The 17629-nt window shown below is 39.4% G+C and overlaps 1 protein-coding gene across 6 annotated transcripts in view; it reads right to left on the reverse strand.

The window, feature by feature from the left end:
- ATP10D (ATPase phospholipid transporting 10D (putative)) overlaps nt 1-17629 on the reverse strand; it is a 126074-nt gene that overhangs the window by 75823 nt on the left and 32622 nt on the right. For all 6 annotated transcript variants that reach the window (XR_004053984.1, XR_004053983.1, XM_030919646.1 and 3 more), the window contains exons 4-5: nt 8292-8496; nt 5859-5944 (exon numbers count right to left, since the gene is read on the reverse strand). Coding sequence is in view for 4 of the 6 variants with exons in the window: in XM_030919646.1 (XP_030775506.1) it covers nt 5859-5944; nt 8292-8496 (291 nt within the window). In the remaining 2 variants the exon portion in view is untranslated. The remainder of the gene's footprint in view (nt 1-5858; nt 5945-8291; nt 8497-17629) is intronic.

The raw sequence follows: 17629 nt of genomic DNA on the forward strand, positions 1-17629 counted from the left end.
CTATAGCTCTGTTTTGGTACCAGTACCATGCTGTTTTGGTTACTGTAGCCTTGTAGTATAGTTGGAAGTCAGGTAGCGTGACGCCCCCAGCTTCGTCCTTTTGACTTAGGATTGTCTTGGCAATGTGCGCTCTTTTTTGGTTCCATATGATCTTTAAAGCAGTTTTTTCCAATTCTGTGAAGAAACTCATTGGTAGCTTGATGGGGATGGCATTGAATCTATAAATAACCTTGGGCAGTATGGCCATTTTCACGATATTGATTCTTCCTATCCATGAGCATGGTATGCTCTTCCATTTGTTAGTGTCCTCTTTGATTTCACTGAGCATTGGTTTGTAGTTCTCCTTGAAGAGGTCCTTTACATCCCTTGTAAGTTGGATTCCTAAGTATTTTATTCTCTTGGAAGCAATTGTGAATGGAAGTTCATTCATGATTTGGCTCTCTGCTTGTCTGTTACTGGTGTATAAGAATGCTTGTGATTTTTGCACATTAATTTTGTATCCTGAGACTTTGCTGAAGTTGCTTATCAGCTTAAGGAGATTTTGGGCTGAGACGATGGGGTTTTCTAAATATACAATCATGTCATCTGCAAACAGGGACAATTTGACTTCTTCTTTTCCTAACTGAATACCCTTGATTTCTTTCTCTTGCCTGATTGCCCTAGCCAGAATTTCCAACACTATGTTGAATAGGAGTGGTGAGAGAGGGCATCCCTGTCTTGTGCCAGTTTTCAAAGGGAATTTTTCCAGTTTTTGCCCATTCAGTGTGATATTGGCTGTGGGTTTGTCATAAATAGCTCTTATTATTTTGAGGTATGTTCCATCGATACCGAATTTATTGAGCGTTTTTAGTGTGAAGGGCTGTTGAATTTTGTCAAAAGCCTTTCTGCATCTATTGAGAAAAGCATGTGGTTCTTGACTTTGGTTCTGTTTATATGCTGGATTACGTTTATTGATTTGCGAATATTAAACCAGCCTTGCATCCCAGGGATGAAGCCCACTTGATCATGGTGGATAAGCTTTTTGATGTGCTGATGAATCCGGTTTGCCAGTATTTTATTGAGGATTCTTGCATCGATGTTCATCAGGGATATTGGTCTGAAATTCTCTTTTTTTGTTGTGTCTGTGCCAGGGTTTGGCATCAGGATGATGTTGGCCTCATAAAATGAGTTAGGGAGGATTCCCTCTTTTTCTATTGATTGGAATAGTTTCAGAAGGAATGGTACCAGCTCCTCCTTGTACCTCTGGTAGAATTCAGCTGTGAATCCATCTGGTCCTGGACTTTTTTTTGGTGGGTAGGCTATTAATTGTTGCCTCAATTTCAGAGCCTGCTACTGGTCTATTCAGGGATTCTGCTTCTTCCTGGTTTAGTCTTGGGAGAGTGTAAGTGTCCAGGAAATTATCCATTTCTTCTAGATTTTCTAGTTGATTTGCGTAGAGGTGTTTATAGTATTCTCTGATGGTAGTTTGTATTTCTGTGGGGTCGGTGGTGATATCCCCTTTATCATTTTTTATTGCATCTATTTGATTCCTCTCTCTTTTCTTCTTTATTAGTCTTGCTAGCGGTCTGTCAATTTTGTTGATCTTTTCAAAAAACCAACTCCTGGATTCATTGATTTTTTGGAGGGTTTTTTGTGTCTCTATCTCCTTCAGTTCTGCTCTGATGTTAGTTATTTCTTGCTTTCTGCTAGCTTTTGAATGTGTTTGCTCTTGCCTCTCTAGTTCTTTTAATTGTGATGTTAGAGTGTCAATTTGAGATCTTTCCTGCTTTCTCTTGTGGGCATTTAGTGCTATAAGTTTCCCTCTACACACTGCTTTAAATGTGTCCCAGAGATTCTGGTATGTTGTATCTTTGTTCTCATTGGTTTCAAAAAACATCTTTATTTCTGCCTTCATTTCGTTATGTACCCAGTAGTCATTCAGGAGCAGGTTGTTCAGTTTCCATGTAGTTGAGCTGTTTTGAGTGAGTTTCTTAGTCCTGAGTTCTAGTTTGATTGCACTGTGGTCTGAGAGACAGTTTGTTATAATTTCTGTTCTTGTACATTTGCTGAGGAGTGCTTTACTTCCAATTATGTGGTCAATTTTGGAATAAGTGCGATGTGGTGCTGAGAAGAATGTATATTCTGTTGATTTGGGGTGGAGAGTTCTATAGATGTCTATTAGGTCCGCTTGGTGCAGAGATGAGTTCAATTCCTGGATATCCTTGTTAACTTTCTGTCTCGTTGATCTGTCTAATGTTGACAGTGGAGTGTTGAAGTCTCCCATTATTATTGTATGGGAGTCTAAGTCTCTTTGTAAGTCTCTAAGGACTTGCTTGATGAATCTGGGTGCTCCTGTATTGGGTGCATATATATTTAGGATAGTTAGCTCTTCCTGTTGAATTGATCCCTTTACCATTATGTAATGGTCTTCTTTGTCTCTTTTGCTCTTTGATGGTTTAAAGTCTGTTTTATCAGAGACTAGGATTGCAACCCCTGCTTTTTTTTGTTCTCCATTTGCTTGGTAGATCTTCCTCCATCCCTTTATTTTGAGCCTATGTATGTCTCTGCATGTGAGATGGGTCTCCTGAATACAGCAGACTGATGGGTCTTGACTCTTTATCCAGTTTGCCAGTCTGTGTCTTTTAATTGGAGCATTTAGTCCATTTACATTTAAGGTTAATATTGTTATGTGTGAACTTGATCCTGCCATTATGATATTAACTGGTTATTTTGCTCGTTAGTTGATGCAGTTTCTTCCTAGCCTCGATGGTCTTTACATTTTGGCATGTTTTTGCGATGGCTGGTACCGGTTGTTCCTTTCCATGTTTAGGGCTTCCTTCAGGGTCTCTTGTAAGGCGGGCTTGGTGGTGACAAAATCTCTAAGCATTTGCTTATCTGTAAAGGATTTTATTTCTCCTTCACTTATGAAACTTAGTTTGGCTGGATATGAAATTCTGGGTTTAAAATTCTTCTCTTTAAGAATGTTGAATATTGGCCCCCACTCTCTTCTGGCTTGTAGAGTTTCTGCTGAGAGATCTGCTGTTAGTCTGATGGGCTTCCCTTTGTGGGTAACCCGACCTTTCTCTCTGGCTGCCCTTAAGATTTTTTCCTTCATTTCAACTTTGGTGAATGTGGCAATTATGTGTCTTGGAGTTGCTCTTCTTGAGGAGTATCTTTGTGGCGTTCTCTGTATTTCCTGAATTTGAATGTTGGCCTGCCCTACTAAGTTGGGGAAGTTCTCGGATGATATCCTGAAGAGTGTTTTCCAACTTGGTTCCATTTTCCCCCTCACTTTCAGGCACCCCAATCAGACGTAGATTTGGTCTTTTTACATAATCCCATACTTCTTGCAGGCTGTGTTCATTTCTTTTTCTTCTTTTTTCTTTTGGTTTCTCTTCTTGCTTCATTTCATTCATTTGATCCTCAATCACTGATACTCTTTCTTCCAGTTGATCGAGTCGGTTACTGAAGTTTGTGCATTTGTCATGTATTTCTCGTGTCATGGTTTTCATCTCTGTCATTTCATTTATGACCTTCTCTGCATTAATTAGTCTAGCTGTCAATTCTTCCACTGTTTTTTCAAGATTTTTAGTTTCTTTGCGCTGGGTACGTAATTCCTCCTTTAGCTCTGAGAAGTTTGATGGACTGGAGACTTCTTCTCTCATCTCATCAAAGTCATTCTCTGACCAGCTTCGATCCGTTGCTGGCGATGGGCTGCGCTCCTTTGCATGGTGAGATGCACTCTTATTTTATGAATTTCCAGCTTTTCTGCCCTGCCCGTGTCTGCTCAGGCCTCTGCTGCTTCCCCTGTTGTTTTTTTAGCTGAGCCCTGCCCCCAGAGGTGGAGTCTATAGAGACAGGCAGGTTTCCTTGAGCTGCTGTGAGCTCCACCCAGTTCGAGCTTCCCAGCGGCTTTGTTTACCTACTTAAGCCTCAGCAATGGCGGGTGCCCCTCCCCCATCCTCGCTGATGCCTTGCAGGTTAGATCGCCGCAGACTGCTGTGTTAGCAATGAGGGAGGCTCCGTGGGCGTGGGACCCTCCCGGCCAGGTGAGGGATATATTCTTCTGGTGTGCCCGTTTGCTCGAAGCGCGGTATTGGGGTGGGAGTTACCCGATTTTCCAGGTGTTGTGTGTCTCAGTTCCCCTGGCTAGGAAAAGGGATACCCTTCCCCCTTGCGCTTTCCAGGTGAGGCGATGCCTCGCCCTGCTTCAGCTCTCGCTGGTCAGGCTGCAGCAGCTGACCAGCACCGATTGTCCAGCACTCCCTAGTGAGATGACCCCAGTACCTCAGTTGAAAATGCAGAAATCACCGGTCTTCTGTGTCGCTCGCGCTGGGAGTTGGAGACTGGAGCTGTTCCTATTCGGCCATCATGCTCCGCCCACCTGTTGGTCTATCTTTATGGCAAAATGACACTGGCTTGATTATTATACCTTTCTGATAAGTCTTGCAATCATGTGGTTTTAGCCTTCTAGCTTTTTTCTTGTTTTTTCAAAATTCCTTTAGTTATTTTGCATCTCCACTTAAATTTTAAAATAAGCTTGTCAATTTCTTAAAGACCTTGCTGATATTTTAATTGGGATTTCACTGACTATAGATAAATCTGGGGGAAAACTGATATCCATTTAATTAGTACTTTAATTTTTGTTCACTAGTGTTTAGTGGTCCAGTATACAGGCACCTCACATTTTTGTCAGACTTATACTTAAGGATTCCATTTTTCTGATGCTATAATAAATTGTATTTTTTAAAATTTCAATATTTGCTCATTATTAGCATGTTAAAATACAATCGATTTTTGTATCTGGATCTTGTTTTCTACAACATTGCTAAACTCATTATTTCTAGTAGGTTTTTTGGAGATTTCATCAGATTTTCTACAAAGAACATTATACCATCTGTGAATAAAAGATAGTTTTACTTTTTTCTTGTTTGGTATCTTTCATTTCTTTTTCTTGCCTGGCTACACTAGCTAGACCTTCCGATGTAAGTTTGTCTTGTTCCTGATCTCAGGGGAGAAGTATTTCATGATTAAATATGCTGCTGGCTCTAGGTTTTTCATGGATGCCTTTTATCAGATTAAGTTCCCTTCTACTTCTAGTTTGCAAGAATGGAAGTTAGATTTTGTAACATGCTTTTTCTACATCTATGAGATGACCACCTGTTTTTTCCCTTTTGATTTGTTTAATATGGTTTGTTAATATAGTACTAGAATGATGAATGACATTGTATTATTTTCTAACGTCAAACCAATCCTACTTTTTGGGGAATAAGTCCCACTGGGTCATAATGTATTATCATTTTCATATATAGTTGGATTTGATTTGCTATAATTTTGTGTGGAAATTTTGCATCTATGCTCATGTAGGATATTGGTCTTCCATGAAATGTCTTTATACCCTTTTGGGATCAAGGTAATAGTATCAGGATAATTTTCATTTCAAAAAATGATTTGGAAACTTTGCTCTTCTCACACTGTGAAGTAAGTCTAATTGTCTTTTATTCTGAAAGTTTCATAACTGTAGATAAAATCTGGAAATTGAGGATCAAAGGGGGTAGATAACTTGGCTCAAGGCCGTAGTGCACTTATGAGCTGATACCTGAAATTAGGTAAGGACTCCAAATTCTAGCTGCCTTCGCAAAGGGGACATGGATGCCACAAGATACCTCCAGAATGAATATTATTATGTGTGTGTGTGTGCGTGTGTGTGTAAATATTTATTAATTAAAATAAGCCAAACTATTTTAGTAGGTGGCTAAAGTTATGACCTTTAGTGATTTAACAAGGGTATAAGTACAGAAACACTTTGTCAAATTAAGTACGGTTGCAACACACAATTCCACTTACACCTACAAACATTCTCGTCACATATTACTCACAGGAAGCCTCGGAATCTGCTGAGGTCATTGTTTGGGTTTTCACATTCTATCCTAGTGGAAAACTTCTCCGGATCAACTTCAGAGTCCTAAAAATGTTTTTTTTTTTTTGAATCACAAAATAAGAACTCAAGGTTAAACCCTTAATACTGAAGTGTTCTATCACTTTCACCAGTTCTTAAAATAATGCTAAGGCTTTTTTGCAATGAAGTTCATATCATGAATTTCCCAAAGGAAGGAAAGTAGAGGCATAATTATGTGATCTATATTTGGGATTAGAATGGTCCTGGAGCATTAATAAACATCTGCAGGTGATGGGAATGACTGAGTCATTTAATGAAATCTAAGCAGGACTCTCCAGAAGAGAGCTTCTACTTATAAGCAGCTTTTTATTGATAAAGCACTGAAAAACTGAAAATACTTTTGTTGTTGGTCTTTAATCACATAAGTGGTTTTTGAGATTAAATGTGTATGTGAACACTCTGAGAATATATGCATTTGATCTCAGCCAAATTTTATAAATAAAAAATGTAAAAATAAACTAGACATCAATATCTATAATATTTTCTAATGGATCAGACAGATAATTTCAGAATTCTTTATGAAAACAATGAACAAATAAGCAAAGTGCCTTTGTAGGCACAGCTCCTTTAAGGTATGGATTCCCCTAAAACAAGCCACATCAACCTTATTTCATTAGCTCTTATTTTCATATCCCTTTGACCAGTAAGATAAATGCTATTGATATTGATATATATAATAATTAATAGGTATGTAATAGAAAACATGAAAATGTGAATTATATGATAATATGATTTATTTTCTAATGAGTAATATCTATGGAGTTCTTTTGACACACTAAAATCTATTGTGCACTTTAAATATATCAGCTAATTTCTTCTTCACAACTCCATGAGGTAGGTACTATAATAATTGGGCCTAATTAACAGATGAGGAAAGAGAGATACAAAGAGGATCAGTAATTTGCCAAAATTCTCAAAACAAGAAAGTGTTTATAGTAGGATTAATATCGAGGTCACCAGATTCACCCTTAACAAACCCACAGTGTGCTGATTAGTGTTAGACTGGTGCAAAAAAATCGTGCTTTTTGCCATTACTTTTAATGGCAAATATTGATTGCTGATTAATACTCAAAGTGGGTATGTAGTGGTACAACAGAATGTTAAGTTGTGCAGGATTTTTACCAATGTCTTTGGTAGGAGACTACTTACAGAAATGACAATGACAGTAGTCTAAGAGGCATATCAATCACAGAGGATCTAAATGAAATCCATAGGTAGAGAGGTGGGCCCAATATGACAAGATGAAATTTACCAAAGATAAAGGCATTGGTAGGCTAAAACACTTTTTTTTTTTTTTTGGTTTATAAGTGTAAGACAGAGTAACCCTGACTTAACAGTAGTTTGGGTTTAAAAAAAAAATAGACTGAGCTCAGTGGTTCATGCCTGTAATCCCAGCACTTTGGGAGGCTGAGGCACGTGGATCACGAGGTGAGGAGATCGAGACCATCCTGGCTAACATGGTGAAATTCCATCTCTACTAAAGATACAAAAAATTAGCCAGGTGTGGTGGCATGCGCCTGTAGCCTCAGCTACTCGGGAGGCTGAGGCAAGAGAATCTTTTCCACCCAGGAGGTGGAGGTTGCAGTGAGCAGAGATTGTGCCACTGCACTCCAGCCTGGGCTACAGAGCAAAACTCTGTCTCAAAACAACAACAACAACAACAACAACAACAACAACAACAACAAATCATTAAATTGTAAAATACTTCATCTCAAGTGCTTCCAGAGAAAGGGGAGGGAAACCGATATTTAGACATTATATATGATGTTTTCATGTATATTATTTCATTTGAATCCTACAATAATGCTATAGATACCATCATTTTCATTTTAAGATTAATAAAAAGGAGGCATAAAGTGTTTAAATGACTTGTCCAAAGTCTCACGGTAATTAATAGCAGAGCTGTGATTCATTTAAATCCATGTCAATATAACTTCAAGGTTTCTGTTTCCCTCTGCACGATACTGAGAAGGGTCTAAAAGCTACGTAGCATGAAAAAAAGTTTTAAGCTTTGGTATATAAGTTATTACAGATTTTAGAAATAATGATCAACTAAAAATAAGATATAAAGTCTAAGTTTAAGAAAAATAATTCTTTTAGGTTCCTTTAATTCCATTCTAAAAAATATGAGTGCTCCACTAAAGTGTATCAACTCTGAAGTCATTTTATCCTCTTATCTAGAAAAGAGTACACTTCCACGCATATCTGGAAATGAATGAAACCTTCTGGGATTCTAATTCATCCTGGTGAAAATAAATTAAAAATCTCTTAATCTGTAATGTGAAAATGAGCTCAGTCATCTTCTGAAAAAAAAAAATGTTAATAAGCCACTAACTGAGAACATATGACTTACTTGTTCTGCATATCCCCGAACCACCTGCCTCTGTTTTAAATTGCTCTCTCCATCAAGACCAGAAGTCTCAATGTGACAGATTCCATCTGGATCAGTGGAAAAGAGTAGTACCATGTCTGCAGGGATGACCTCATTACAGGAGAGGCGAATAAAGTCCCCAACAGTAACGTCTTTCCAGCATCGGTCAATGTATTTTTTCTCTTTCCTATAATTAAAAAAAGATTTCTTAAAAAAGAATATCAAGCCAAAAATACATACAATGTTTTTAAGTTTTTTTGTGTACAATTTAAAGTGTATATTAAGTATTAGGGTAAAATTTAAACTATTAAATGCTCAAAGGGGCCAGGCAAGTTGACTCATGCCTGTAATCCCAGCATTTTGGGAGGCCGAGGTGGGTGGATCGCCTGAGGTCAGGAGTTCCAGACCAGCCTGGCCAACATGGTGAACCCCGTCTCTACTAAAAATACAAAAAATTAGCTGGGCACAGTGGCACTCACTTGCAATCCCAGCTACTTGGGAGGCTGAGATGGGAGAATCTCTTGAACCCAGGAGGTGGAGGATCCAGTGAGCCTAGATCACACCACTGCACTCCAGCTTGGGCGACAGAGCTGTCTCAAACAAACAAACACAAACAAACAAAACGCTAAAAGGGAAGCCACAGAATTGGCAACCCCTAAATTCCACAATTGCTTCACCTGAAAATTTAGTTACTGAGCCACTAAAACATATTTCTCAGCCCTTTCTTCCTGTGGGATTTTGAACCATTGTGCTGTTTGAGTCTAATTCTGGAATAAAATTACAATCAACATTTGATGGGCTCATTCAGATACAAAGCAATTTCTTCATGCTGCTCTGTGGTCAGGTACCAAGGATCTGAAGGTGCACAAGACACATCATCTGCTCTCAGCACTTCCCATCAGGCAGATAGGATGCATTACCATTATGCTCCACGATGCATTTTCCTTAGGGTAGAATGAGGACATTTGTATAGTAGAATGTCATTTTCCCTAGGGTAAAATGAGGACATTTGTATAGTAGAATGTCATATATCATGTTAGCTGGTTAGGTAGCATTTCACATATGATGCCACCAACAAAAATTAACAAGGTCTGTCTTATTCCTCCACTGTCTCCCAAATATCCATAAAAAAGTAATATTTGTGACAAATACAATAAAATACACTTGATTTATTTCATCAGAATAAATAGCAATCACAATTTACACAAATACTTTTACAACTTCTGCCATACAGAATTATATGAGCTCTTTCAAGAAATATTTAGCTTAGAAGGCTACCTAAGAAGTACATTTTCAGGACATACCAAAAGCACAAGGCTGAAACCAACAAAGGAAATCTTTGATTATCTAAAGGGTTTATTGGCCCATGGAGAAAGGCAAATCAGCAGTTTATTCTGTATTTACCAAACTTTTCCCTAGTGTCTGTGTGTATCAGTTCATTCTTAGATAGAGGGAGGTAACAGAGCAAAGATAAAAAAGGTAGACAGGGGTATTATTTTGAGGTTTGGTCCTCCATGCCATATCTAGGAGTAGGAATTTCATTCCATAGGAAATGGAGAGCAACCAAAGGTTCAGACAAAGAGGGATGTGACCATACTTCTGTCTGCTAACTCCTGAGACAGAATGATGAATGAATTATTGGATGGCAGGTTATTTAGAAGTATGGCCAAGAGACCAATGGTAAGTTATTGAAATAATTCAGGGGAGGAATGAAGATGGTCAGAATTAAGGAAACAGCAACACAGATAGATAAAAGATGAAATCAAGACATATTAGGTACCAGAAACAAGCTTTTGGACTTACTACAGGTAGAGGAATTATCCAGGATGACACTATGGTTCCTAACGTGTACTATGAGGTGATGGATGGTGTTGTCATAGGTCTCAGATTTTAGAAGCAACTGGTTGTATCACAGGCGAGATAACTTCAGTTTGAGAAGTTTTTATTTGAAGTATCTGCTCAGCAGATACTGAGGGTCCTGATCTGGAGATTATGAGTAAAGATGTAGATTTGGAAGTCCTAGGTACATAGATGACAGTTGATTCCAGGTAAGGATAAGCTTTCTTAGGGAGATAGACTTTGACATTTGGGTTAGGAATTTTATTTTCTTTCAAATATAAGAAGTAACATTGCTCTAAGGAACAAGTTTCTTTCTCTATATGAGAACAAAACTCAAATGAAGTCACTTTTACATTTGAATTCACTTCATTTTTCCCCATTTGTAGCATGTACCAAGATTTAAACAAAACAAAACACTAGCTAATTTTCCCACTCTCTGGCTAGCTGAGGTCTAGAAACATATACTGATATTAACATGCCAATTACCATGTGAGGTGCTAAGGATACAAAAATGATTAAGATAAGGTCCCCACTCTAGAGAGGTTATGGTCAAATTTTGAAACAGAGACACAAACAGCAATTTCCTAAAAGTGAGCTGTCCACAGGCTACTATGGGAGCAAACAGGAAGGGCACTGGGCCCTGGAGGAAGTGACACCTGAACTGAGTCTTAAAGGATGCTCAAGAATGAATCAGGCAAAGAAAGGTGGGATAGCACATCAGTCCGAGTGCAGGAATAAAGAAGGCTTCAGAGAGCCCAGGGGGAAAGCAACCACAGGTTAAACGACAATGCTCACAGCCACCTTTAACTAGCCTGGAACATTTACAACGTTGGGAGATGCAAATATAAGGCTACATTTCCTTTCCTGATATATAATTAAAACTAGTAAGAGGACTTTCTTCTTTCCCCAGAGCCTAAATGCACAACTAGAACTTCTTGCTTCTCCTCGGTGGATTTATTAGATGCTTTAAATATATATATATCAACTCATTTAATTTTTTTTCTCTTAAGTTAAAGTGTTTTATTTTTTATTTTTAAAAAAATTTTTTTAATTATACTTTAAGTTCTAGGGTACATGTGCATAACGTGCAGGTTTGTTACATATGTATACTTGTGCCATGTTGGTGTGCTACACCCATGAACTCCTCAGCACCCATCAATTCATCATTTATATCAGGTATAACTCCCAATGCAATCCATCCCCCCTCCCCCCTCCCCATGATAGGCCCCGATGTGTAATGTCCCCCTTCCCGAGTACAAGTGATCTCATTGTTCAGTTCCCACCTATGAGTGAGAACATGCGGTGTTTGGTTTTCTGTTCTTGTGATAGTTTGCTAAGAATGATGGTTTCCAGCTGCATCCGTGTCCCTGCAAAGGATGCAAACTCATCCTTTTTTATGGCTGCATAATATTCCATGGTATATATGTGCCACATTTTCTTAATCCAGTCTGTCACAGATGGACATTTGGGTTGATTCCAAGTCTTTGCTATTGTGAATAGTGCTGCAATAAACATACGTGTGCATGTGTCTTTATAGCAGCATGATTTATAATCCTTTGGGTATATACCCAGTAGTGGGATGGCTGGGTCATATGGTACATCTAGGTCTAGATCCTTGAGGAATCGCCATACTGTTTTCCATAATGGTTGATCTGGTTTACAATCCCACCAACAGTGTAAAAATGCTCCTATTTCTCCACATCCTCTCCAGCACCTGTTGTTTCCTGACTTTTTAATGATTGCCATTTTAACTGGTGTGAGATGGTATCTCATTGTGGTTTTGATTTGCATTTCTCTGATGGCCAGTGATGATGAGCATTTTTTCATGTGTCTGTTGGCTGTATGAATGTCTTCTTTTGAGAAATGTCTGTTCATATCCTTTGCCCACTTTTTGATGGGGTTGTTTGTTTTTTTCTTGTAAATTTGTTTGAGTTCTTTGTAGATTCTGGATATTAGCCCTTTGTCAGATGAGTAGATTGCAAAAATTTTAGCCCATTCTGTAGGTTGCCTGTTCACTCTGATCATAGTTTCTTTTGCTGTGCAGAAGCTCTTTAGTTTAATTAGATCCCATTTGTCAATTTTGGCTTTTGCTGCCGTTGCTTTTGGTGTTTTAGACATGAAGTCCTTGCCCATGCCTATGTCCTGAATGGTACTACCTAGATTTTCTTCTAGGGTTTTTATGGTATTAAGTCTAACATTTAAGTCTCTAATCCACCTTGAATTAATTTTCGTATAAGGATTAAGGAAAGGATCCAGTTTCAGCTTTCTACTTATGGCTAGCCAATTTTCCCAGCAACATTTATTAAATAGGGGATCCTTTCCCCATTTCTTGTTTCTCTCAGGTTTGTCAAAGATCAGATGGCTGTAGATGTGTGGTATTATTTCTGAGGCCTCTGTTCTGTTCCATTGGTCTATATCTCTGTTTTGGTACCAGTACCATGCTGTTTTGGTTACTGTAGCCTTGTAGTATAGTTTGAAGTCAGGTAGCGTGATGCCTCCAGCTTTGTTCTTTTGACTTAGGATTGTCTTGGCAATGCAGGCTCTTTTTTTGGTTCCAGATGAACTTTAAAGCCGTTTTTTCCAGTTCTGTGAAGAAACTCATTGGTAGCTTGATGGGGATGGCATTGAATCTATAAATAACCTTGGGCAGTATGGCCATTTTCACGATATTGATTCTTCCTATCCATGAGCATGGTATGTTCTTCCATTTGTTAGTGTCCTCTTTGATTTCACTGAGCAGTGGTTTGTAGTTCTCCTTGAAGAGGTCCTTTACATCCCTTGTAAGTTCGATTCCTAGGTATTTTATTCTCTTTGAAGCAATTGTGAATGGAAGTTCATTCATGATTTGGCTCTCTGTTTGTCTGTTACTGGTGTATAAGAATGCTTGTGATTTTTGCACATTGATTTTGTATCCTGAGACTTTGCTGAAATTGCTTATCAGCTTAAGGAGATTTTGGGCTGAGACAATGGGGTTTTCTAAATATACAATCATGTCATCTGCAAACAGGGACAACTCGACTTCTTCTTTTCCTAACTGAATACCTTTTATTTCTTTCTCTTGCCTGATTGCCCTAGCCAGAACTTCCAACACTATGTTGAATAGGAGTGGTGAGAGAGGGCATCCCTGTCTTGTGCCAGTTTTCAAAGGGAATTTTTCCAGTTTTTGCTCATTCAGTGTGATATTGGCTGTGGGTTTGTCATAAATAGCTCTTACTATTTTGAGGTATGCTCCATGAATCCCGAATTTATTGAGCGTTTTTAGCATGAAGGGCTGTTGAATTTTGTCAAAAGCCTTTTCTGCATCTATTGAGATAATCATGTGGTTCTTGTCTGTGGTTCTGTTTATATGTTGGATTACGTTTATTGATTTGCGAATGTTGAACAGCCTTGCATCCCAGGGATGAAGCCCACTTGATCATGGTGGATAAGCTTTTTGATGTGCTGCTGAATCCGGTTTGCCAGTATTTTATTGAGGATTTTTGCATCGATGTTCATCAGGGATATTGGCCTAAAATTCTCTTTTTTTGTTGTGTCTCTGCCAGGCTTTGGTATCAGGATGATGTTGGCCTCATAGAATGAGTTAGGGAGGATTCACTCTTTTTCAATTGATTGGAATAGTTTCAGAAGGAATGGTACCAGCTCCTCTTTGTACCTCTGGTAGTATTCAGCTGTGAATCCATCTGGTCCTGGACTTTTTTTGGTGGGTAGGCTATTAATTATTGCCTCAATTTCAGAGCCTGCTATTGGTCTATTCAGGGATTCAACTTCTTCCTGGTTTAGTCTTGGAAGACTGTAAGTGTCCAGGAAATTATCCATTTCTTCTAGATTTTCTAGTTGATTTGCATAGAGGTGTTTATAGTATTCTCTGATGGTAGTTTGTATTTCTGTGGGGTCTGTGGTGATATCCACTTTATCATTTTTTATTGCATCTATTTGATTCTTCTCTCTTTTCTTCTTTATTAGTCTAGCTAGCGGTCTGTCAATTTTGTTGATCTTTTCAAAAAACCAACTCCTGGATTCATTGATTTTTTGGAGGGTTTTTTGTGTCTCTATCTCCTTCAGTTCTGCTCTGATCTTAGTTTTTTCTTGCCTTCTGCTAGCTTTTGAATGTGTTTGCTCTTGCTTCTCCAGTTCTTTTAATTGTGATGTTAGAGTGTCAATTTGAGATCTTTCCCGCTTTCTCCTGTGGGCATTTAGTGCTATAAATTTCCCTCTACACACTGCTTTAAATGTGTCCCAGAGATTCTGGTATGTTGTATCTTTGTTCTCATTGGTTTCAAAGAACATCTTTATTTCTGCCTTCATTTCGTTATGTACCCAGTAGTCATTCAGGAGCAGGTTGTTCAGTTTTCATGTAGTTGAGCGGTTTTGAGTGTGTTTCTTAGTCCTGAGTTCTAGTTTGATTTCACTGTGGTCTGAGAGACAGTTTGTTATAATTTCTGTTCTTGTACATTTGCTGAGGAGTGCTTTACTTCCAATTATGTGGTCAATTTTGGATTAAGTGCGATGTGGTGCTGAGAAGAATGTATATTCTGTTGATTTGGGGTGGAGAGTTCTATAGATGTCTATTAGGTCCGCTTGGTGCAGAGATGAGTTCAATTCCTGGATATCCTTGTTAACTTTCTGTCTCGTTGATCTGTCTAATGTTGACAGTGGAGTGTTGAAGTCTCCCATTATTATTGTATGGGAGTCTAAGTCTCTTTGTAAGTCTCTAAGGACTTGCTTGATGAATCTGGGTGCTCCTGTATTGGGTGCATATATATTTAGGATAGTTAGCTCTTCCTGTTGAATTGATCCCTTTACCATTATGTAATGGCCTTCTTTGTCTCTTTTGAAATTTGATGGTTTAAAGTCTATTTTATCAGAGACTAGGATTGCCACCCCTGCTTTTTTTTGTCCTCCATTTTCTTGGTAGATCTTTCTCCATCCCTTTATTTTGAGCCTATGTATGTCTCTGCATGTGAGATGGGTCTCCTGAATACAGCAGACTGATGGGTCTTGACTCTTTATCCAGTTTACCAGTCTGTGTCTTTTCATTGGAGCATTTAGTCCATTAACATTTAAGGTTAATATTGTTATTTGTGAACTTGATCCTTTCATTATGATATTAACTGGTTATTTTGCTCGTTAGTTGATGCAGTTTCTTCCTAGCCTCGATGGTCTTTACATTTTGGCATGTTTTTGCAATGGCTGGTACCGGTTGTTCCTTTCCATGTTTAGGGCTTCCTTCAGGGTCTCTTGTAAGGCAGGCCTGGTGGTGACAAAATCTCTAAGCATTTGCTTATCTGTAAAGGATTTTATTTCTCCTTCACTGATGAAACTTAGTTTGGCTGGATATGAAATTCTGGGTTTAAAATTCTTTTCTTTAAGAATGTTGAATATTGGCCCCCACTCTCTTCTGGCTTGTAGAGTTTCTGCCGAGAGGTCTGCTGTTAGTCTGATGGGCTTCCCTTTGTGGGTAACCCGACCTTTCTCTCTGGCTGCCCTTAAGATTTTTTCCTTCATTTCAACTTTGGTGAATCTGGCAATTATGTGTCTTGGAGTTGCTCTTCTTGAGGAGTATCTGTGGTGTTCTCTGTATTTCCTGAATTTGAATGTTGCCCTGCCCTACTAGGTTGGGGAAGTTTTCCTGGATGATATCCTGAAGAGTGTTTTCCAACTTGGTTCCATTTTCCCCCTCACTTTCAGGCACCCCAATCAGACATAGATTTGGTCTTTTTACATAATCCCATACTTCTTGTAGGCTTTGTTCATTTCTTTTTCTTCTTTTTTCTTTTGGTTTCTCTTCTCGCTTCATTTCATTCATTTGATCCTCAATCGCTGATACTTTTTCTTCCAGTTGATCGAGTCGGTTACTGAAGCTTGTGGATTTGTCACGTATTTCTCGTGTCATGTTTTTCATCTCTGTCATTTCATTTATGACCTTCTGTGTGTTAATTATTCTAGCTATCAATTCTTCCACTCTTTTTTCAAGGTTTTTAGTTTCTTTGCGCTGGGTACATAATTCCTCCTTTAGCTCTGAGAAGTTTGATGGACTGAAGCCTTCTTCTCTCATCTCGTCAAAGTCATTCTCTGACCAGCTTCGATCCGTTGCTGGTGATGAGCTGCGCTCCTTTGCAGGGGGAGATGCGCTCTTATTTTTTGGATTTCCAGCTTTTCTGCCCTGCTTCTTCCCCATCTTTGTGGTTTTATCTGTCTCTGGTCTTTGATGATGGTGACGTACTGATGGGGTTTTGGTATTGGTGTTGTTCCTGTTTGATAGTTTTCCTTCTAATAGTCAGGACCCTCAGCTGTAGGTCTGTTGGAGATTTCTTGAGGTCCACTCCAGACCCTGTTTGCCTGGGTATCAGCAGCAGAGGTTGCAGAAGATAGAATATTGCTGAACAGCGAGTGTACCTGTCTGATTCTTACTTTGGAAGCTTCCTCTCAGGGGTGTACTCCACCCTGTGAGGTGTGGGGTGTCAGTCTGCCCCTAGTGGGGGATGTCTCCCAGTTAGGCTACTCAGGGGTCAGGGACCCACTTGAGCAGGCAGTCTGTCCATTCTCAGATCTTAACCTCCGTGTTGGGAGATCCACTGCTCTCTTCAAAGCTGTCAGACCGAGTCATTCAGGTCTGCACAGGCCTCTGCTGCTTCCCCTGGTGTTTTATAGCTGTGCCCTGTCCCCAGAGGTGGAGTCTACAGAGACAGGCAGGTTTCCTTGAGCTGCTGTGAGCTCCACCCAGTTGGAATTTCACCACAGCTTTGTTTACCTACTTAAGCCTCAGCAATGGCGGGCGCCCCTCCCCCCCGCCTCGCTGCTGCCTTGTGGTTAGATCGCAGACTGCTCTGCTAGGAATGAGGGAGGCTCCGTGCCCGTGGGACCCTCCCGGCCAGGTGTGGGTATAATCTCCTGGTGTGCCCGTTTGCTTAAAGCGCAGTATTGGGGTGGGAGTTACTCGATTTTCCAGGTGTTGTGTGTCTCAGTTCGCCTGCCACGAAAAGGGATTCCCTTCCCCCTTGCGCTTCCCAGGTGAGACAATGCCTCGCCCTGCTTCAGCTCTCGCTGGTCGGGCTGCAGCAGCTGACCAGCACCGATTGTCCGGCACTCCCCAGTGAGATGACCCCAGTACCTCAGTTGAAAATGCAGAAATCACCATTCTTCTTTCTCGCTCGCGCCGGGAGTTGGAGACTGGAGCTCTTCCTATTCGGCCATCTTGCTCCGCCCCACTCATTTAATTTTTAAATCAATGTTGCGGTTGGTATCATGAAAACACAATAGCCCCACTTTTACAAATTAGAAAAAATTGGCCTTGACAAGTTAAGTAACTTGTTCAATGTTATACAGCTCTTAAATAGCCCTGTAAATTGAAACAAGGCAGGTATATCCAGAGTCTATCCTCTCAAATACTAGAGTTTACTGCCTGCTACAGTCACTTCTGATAACCACCAAATTAAATGTGGTTTAATTACATATTTTTAAGAACATTTGAAGAATTTAAA

This window comes from Rhinopithecus roxellana, chromosome 2 (assembly GCF_007565055.1).
Source record: "Rhinopithecus roxellana isolate Shanxi Qingling chromosome 2, ASM756505v1, whole genome shotgun sequence".
In the NCBI taxonomy this organism is placed as follows: domain Eukaryota; kingdom Metazoa; phylum Chordata; class Mammalia; order Primates; family Cercopithecidae; genus Rhinopithecus; species Rhinopithecus roxellana.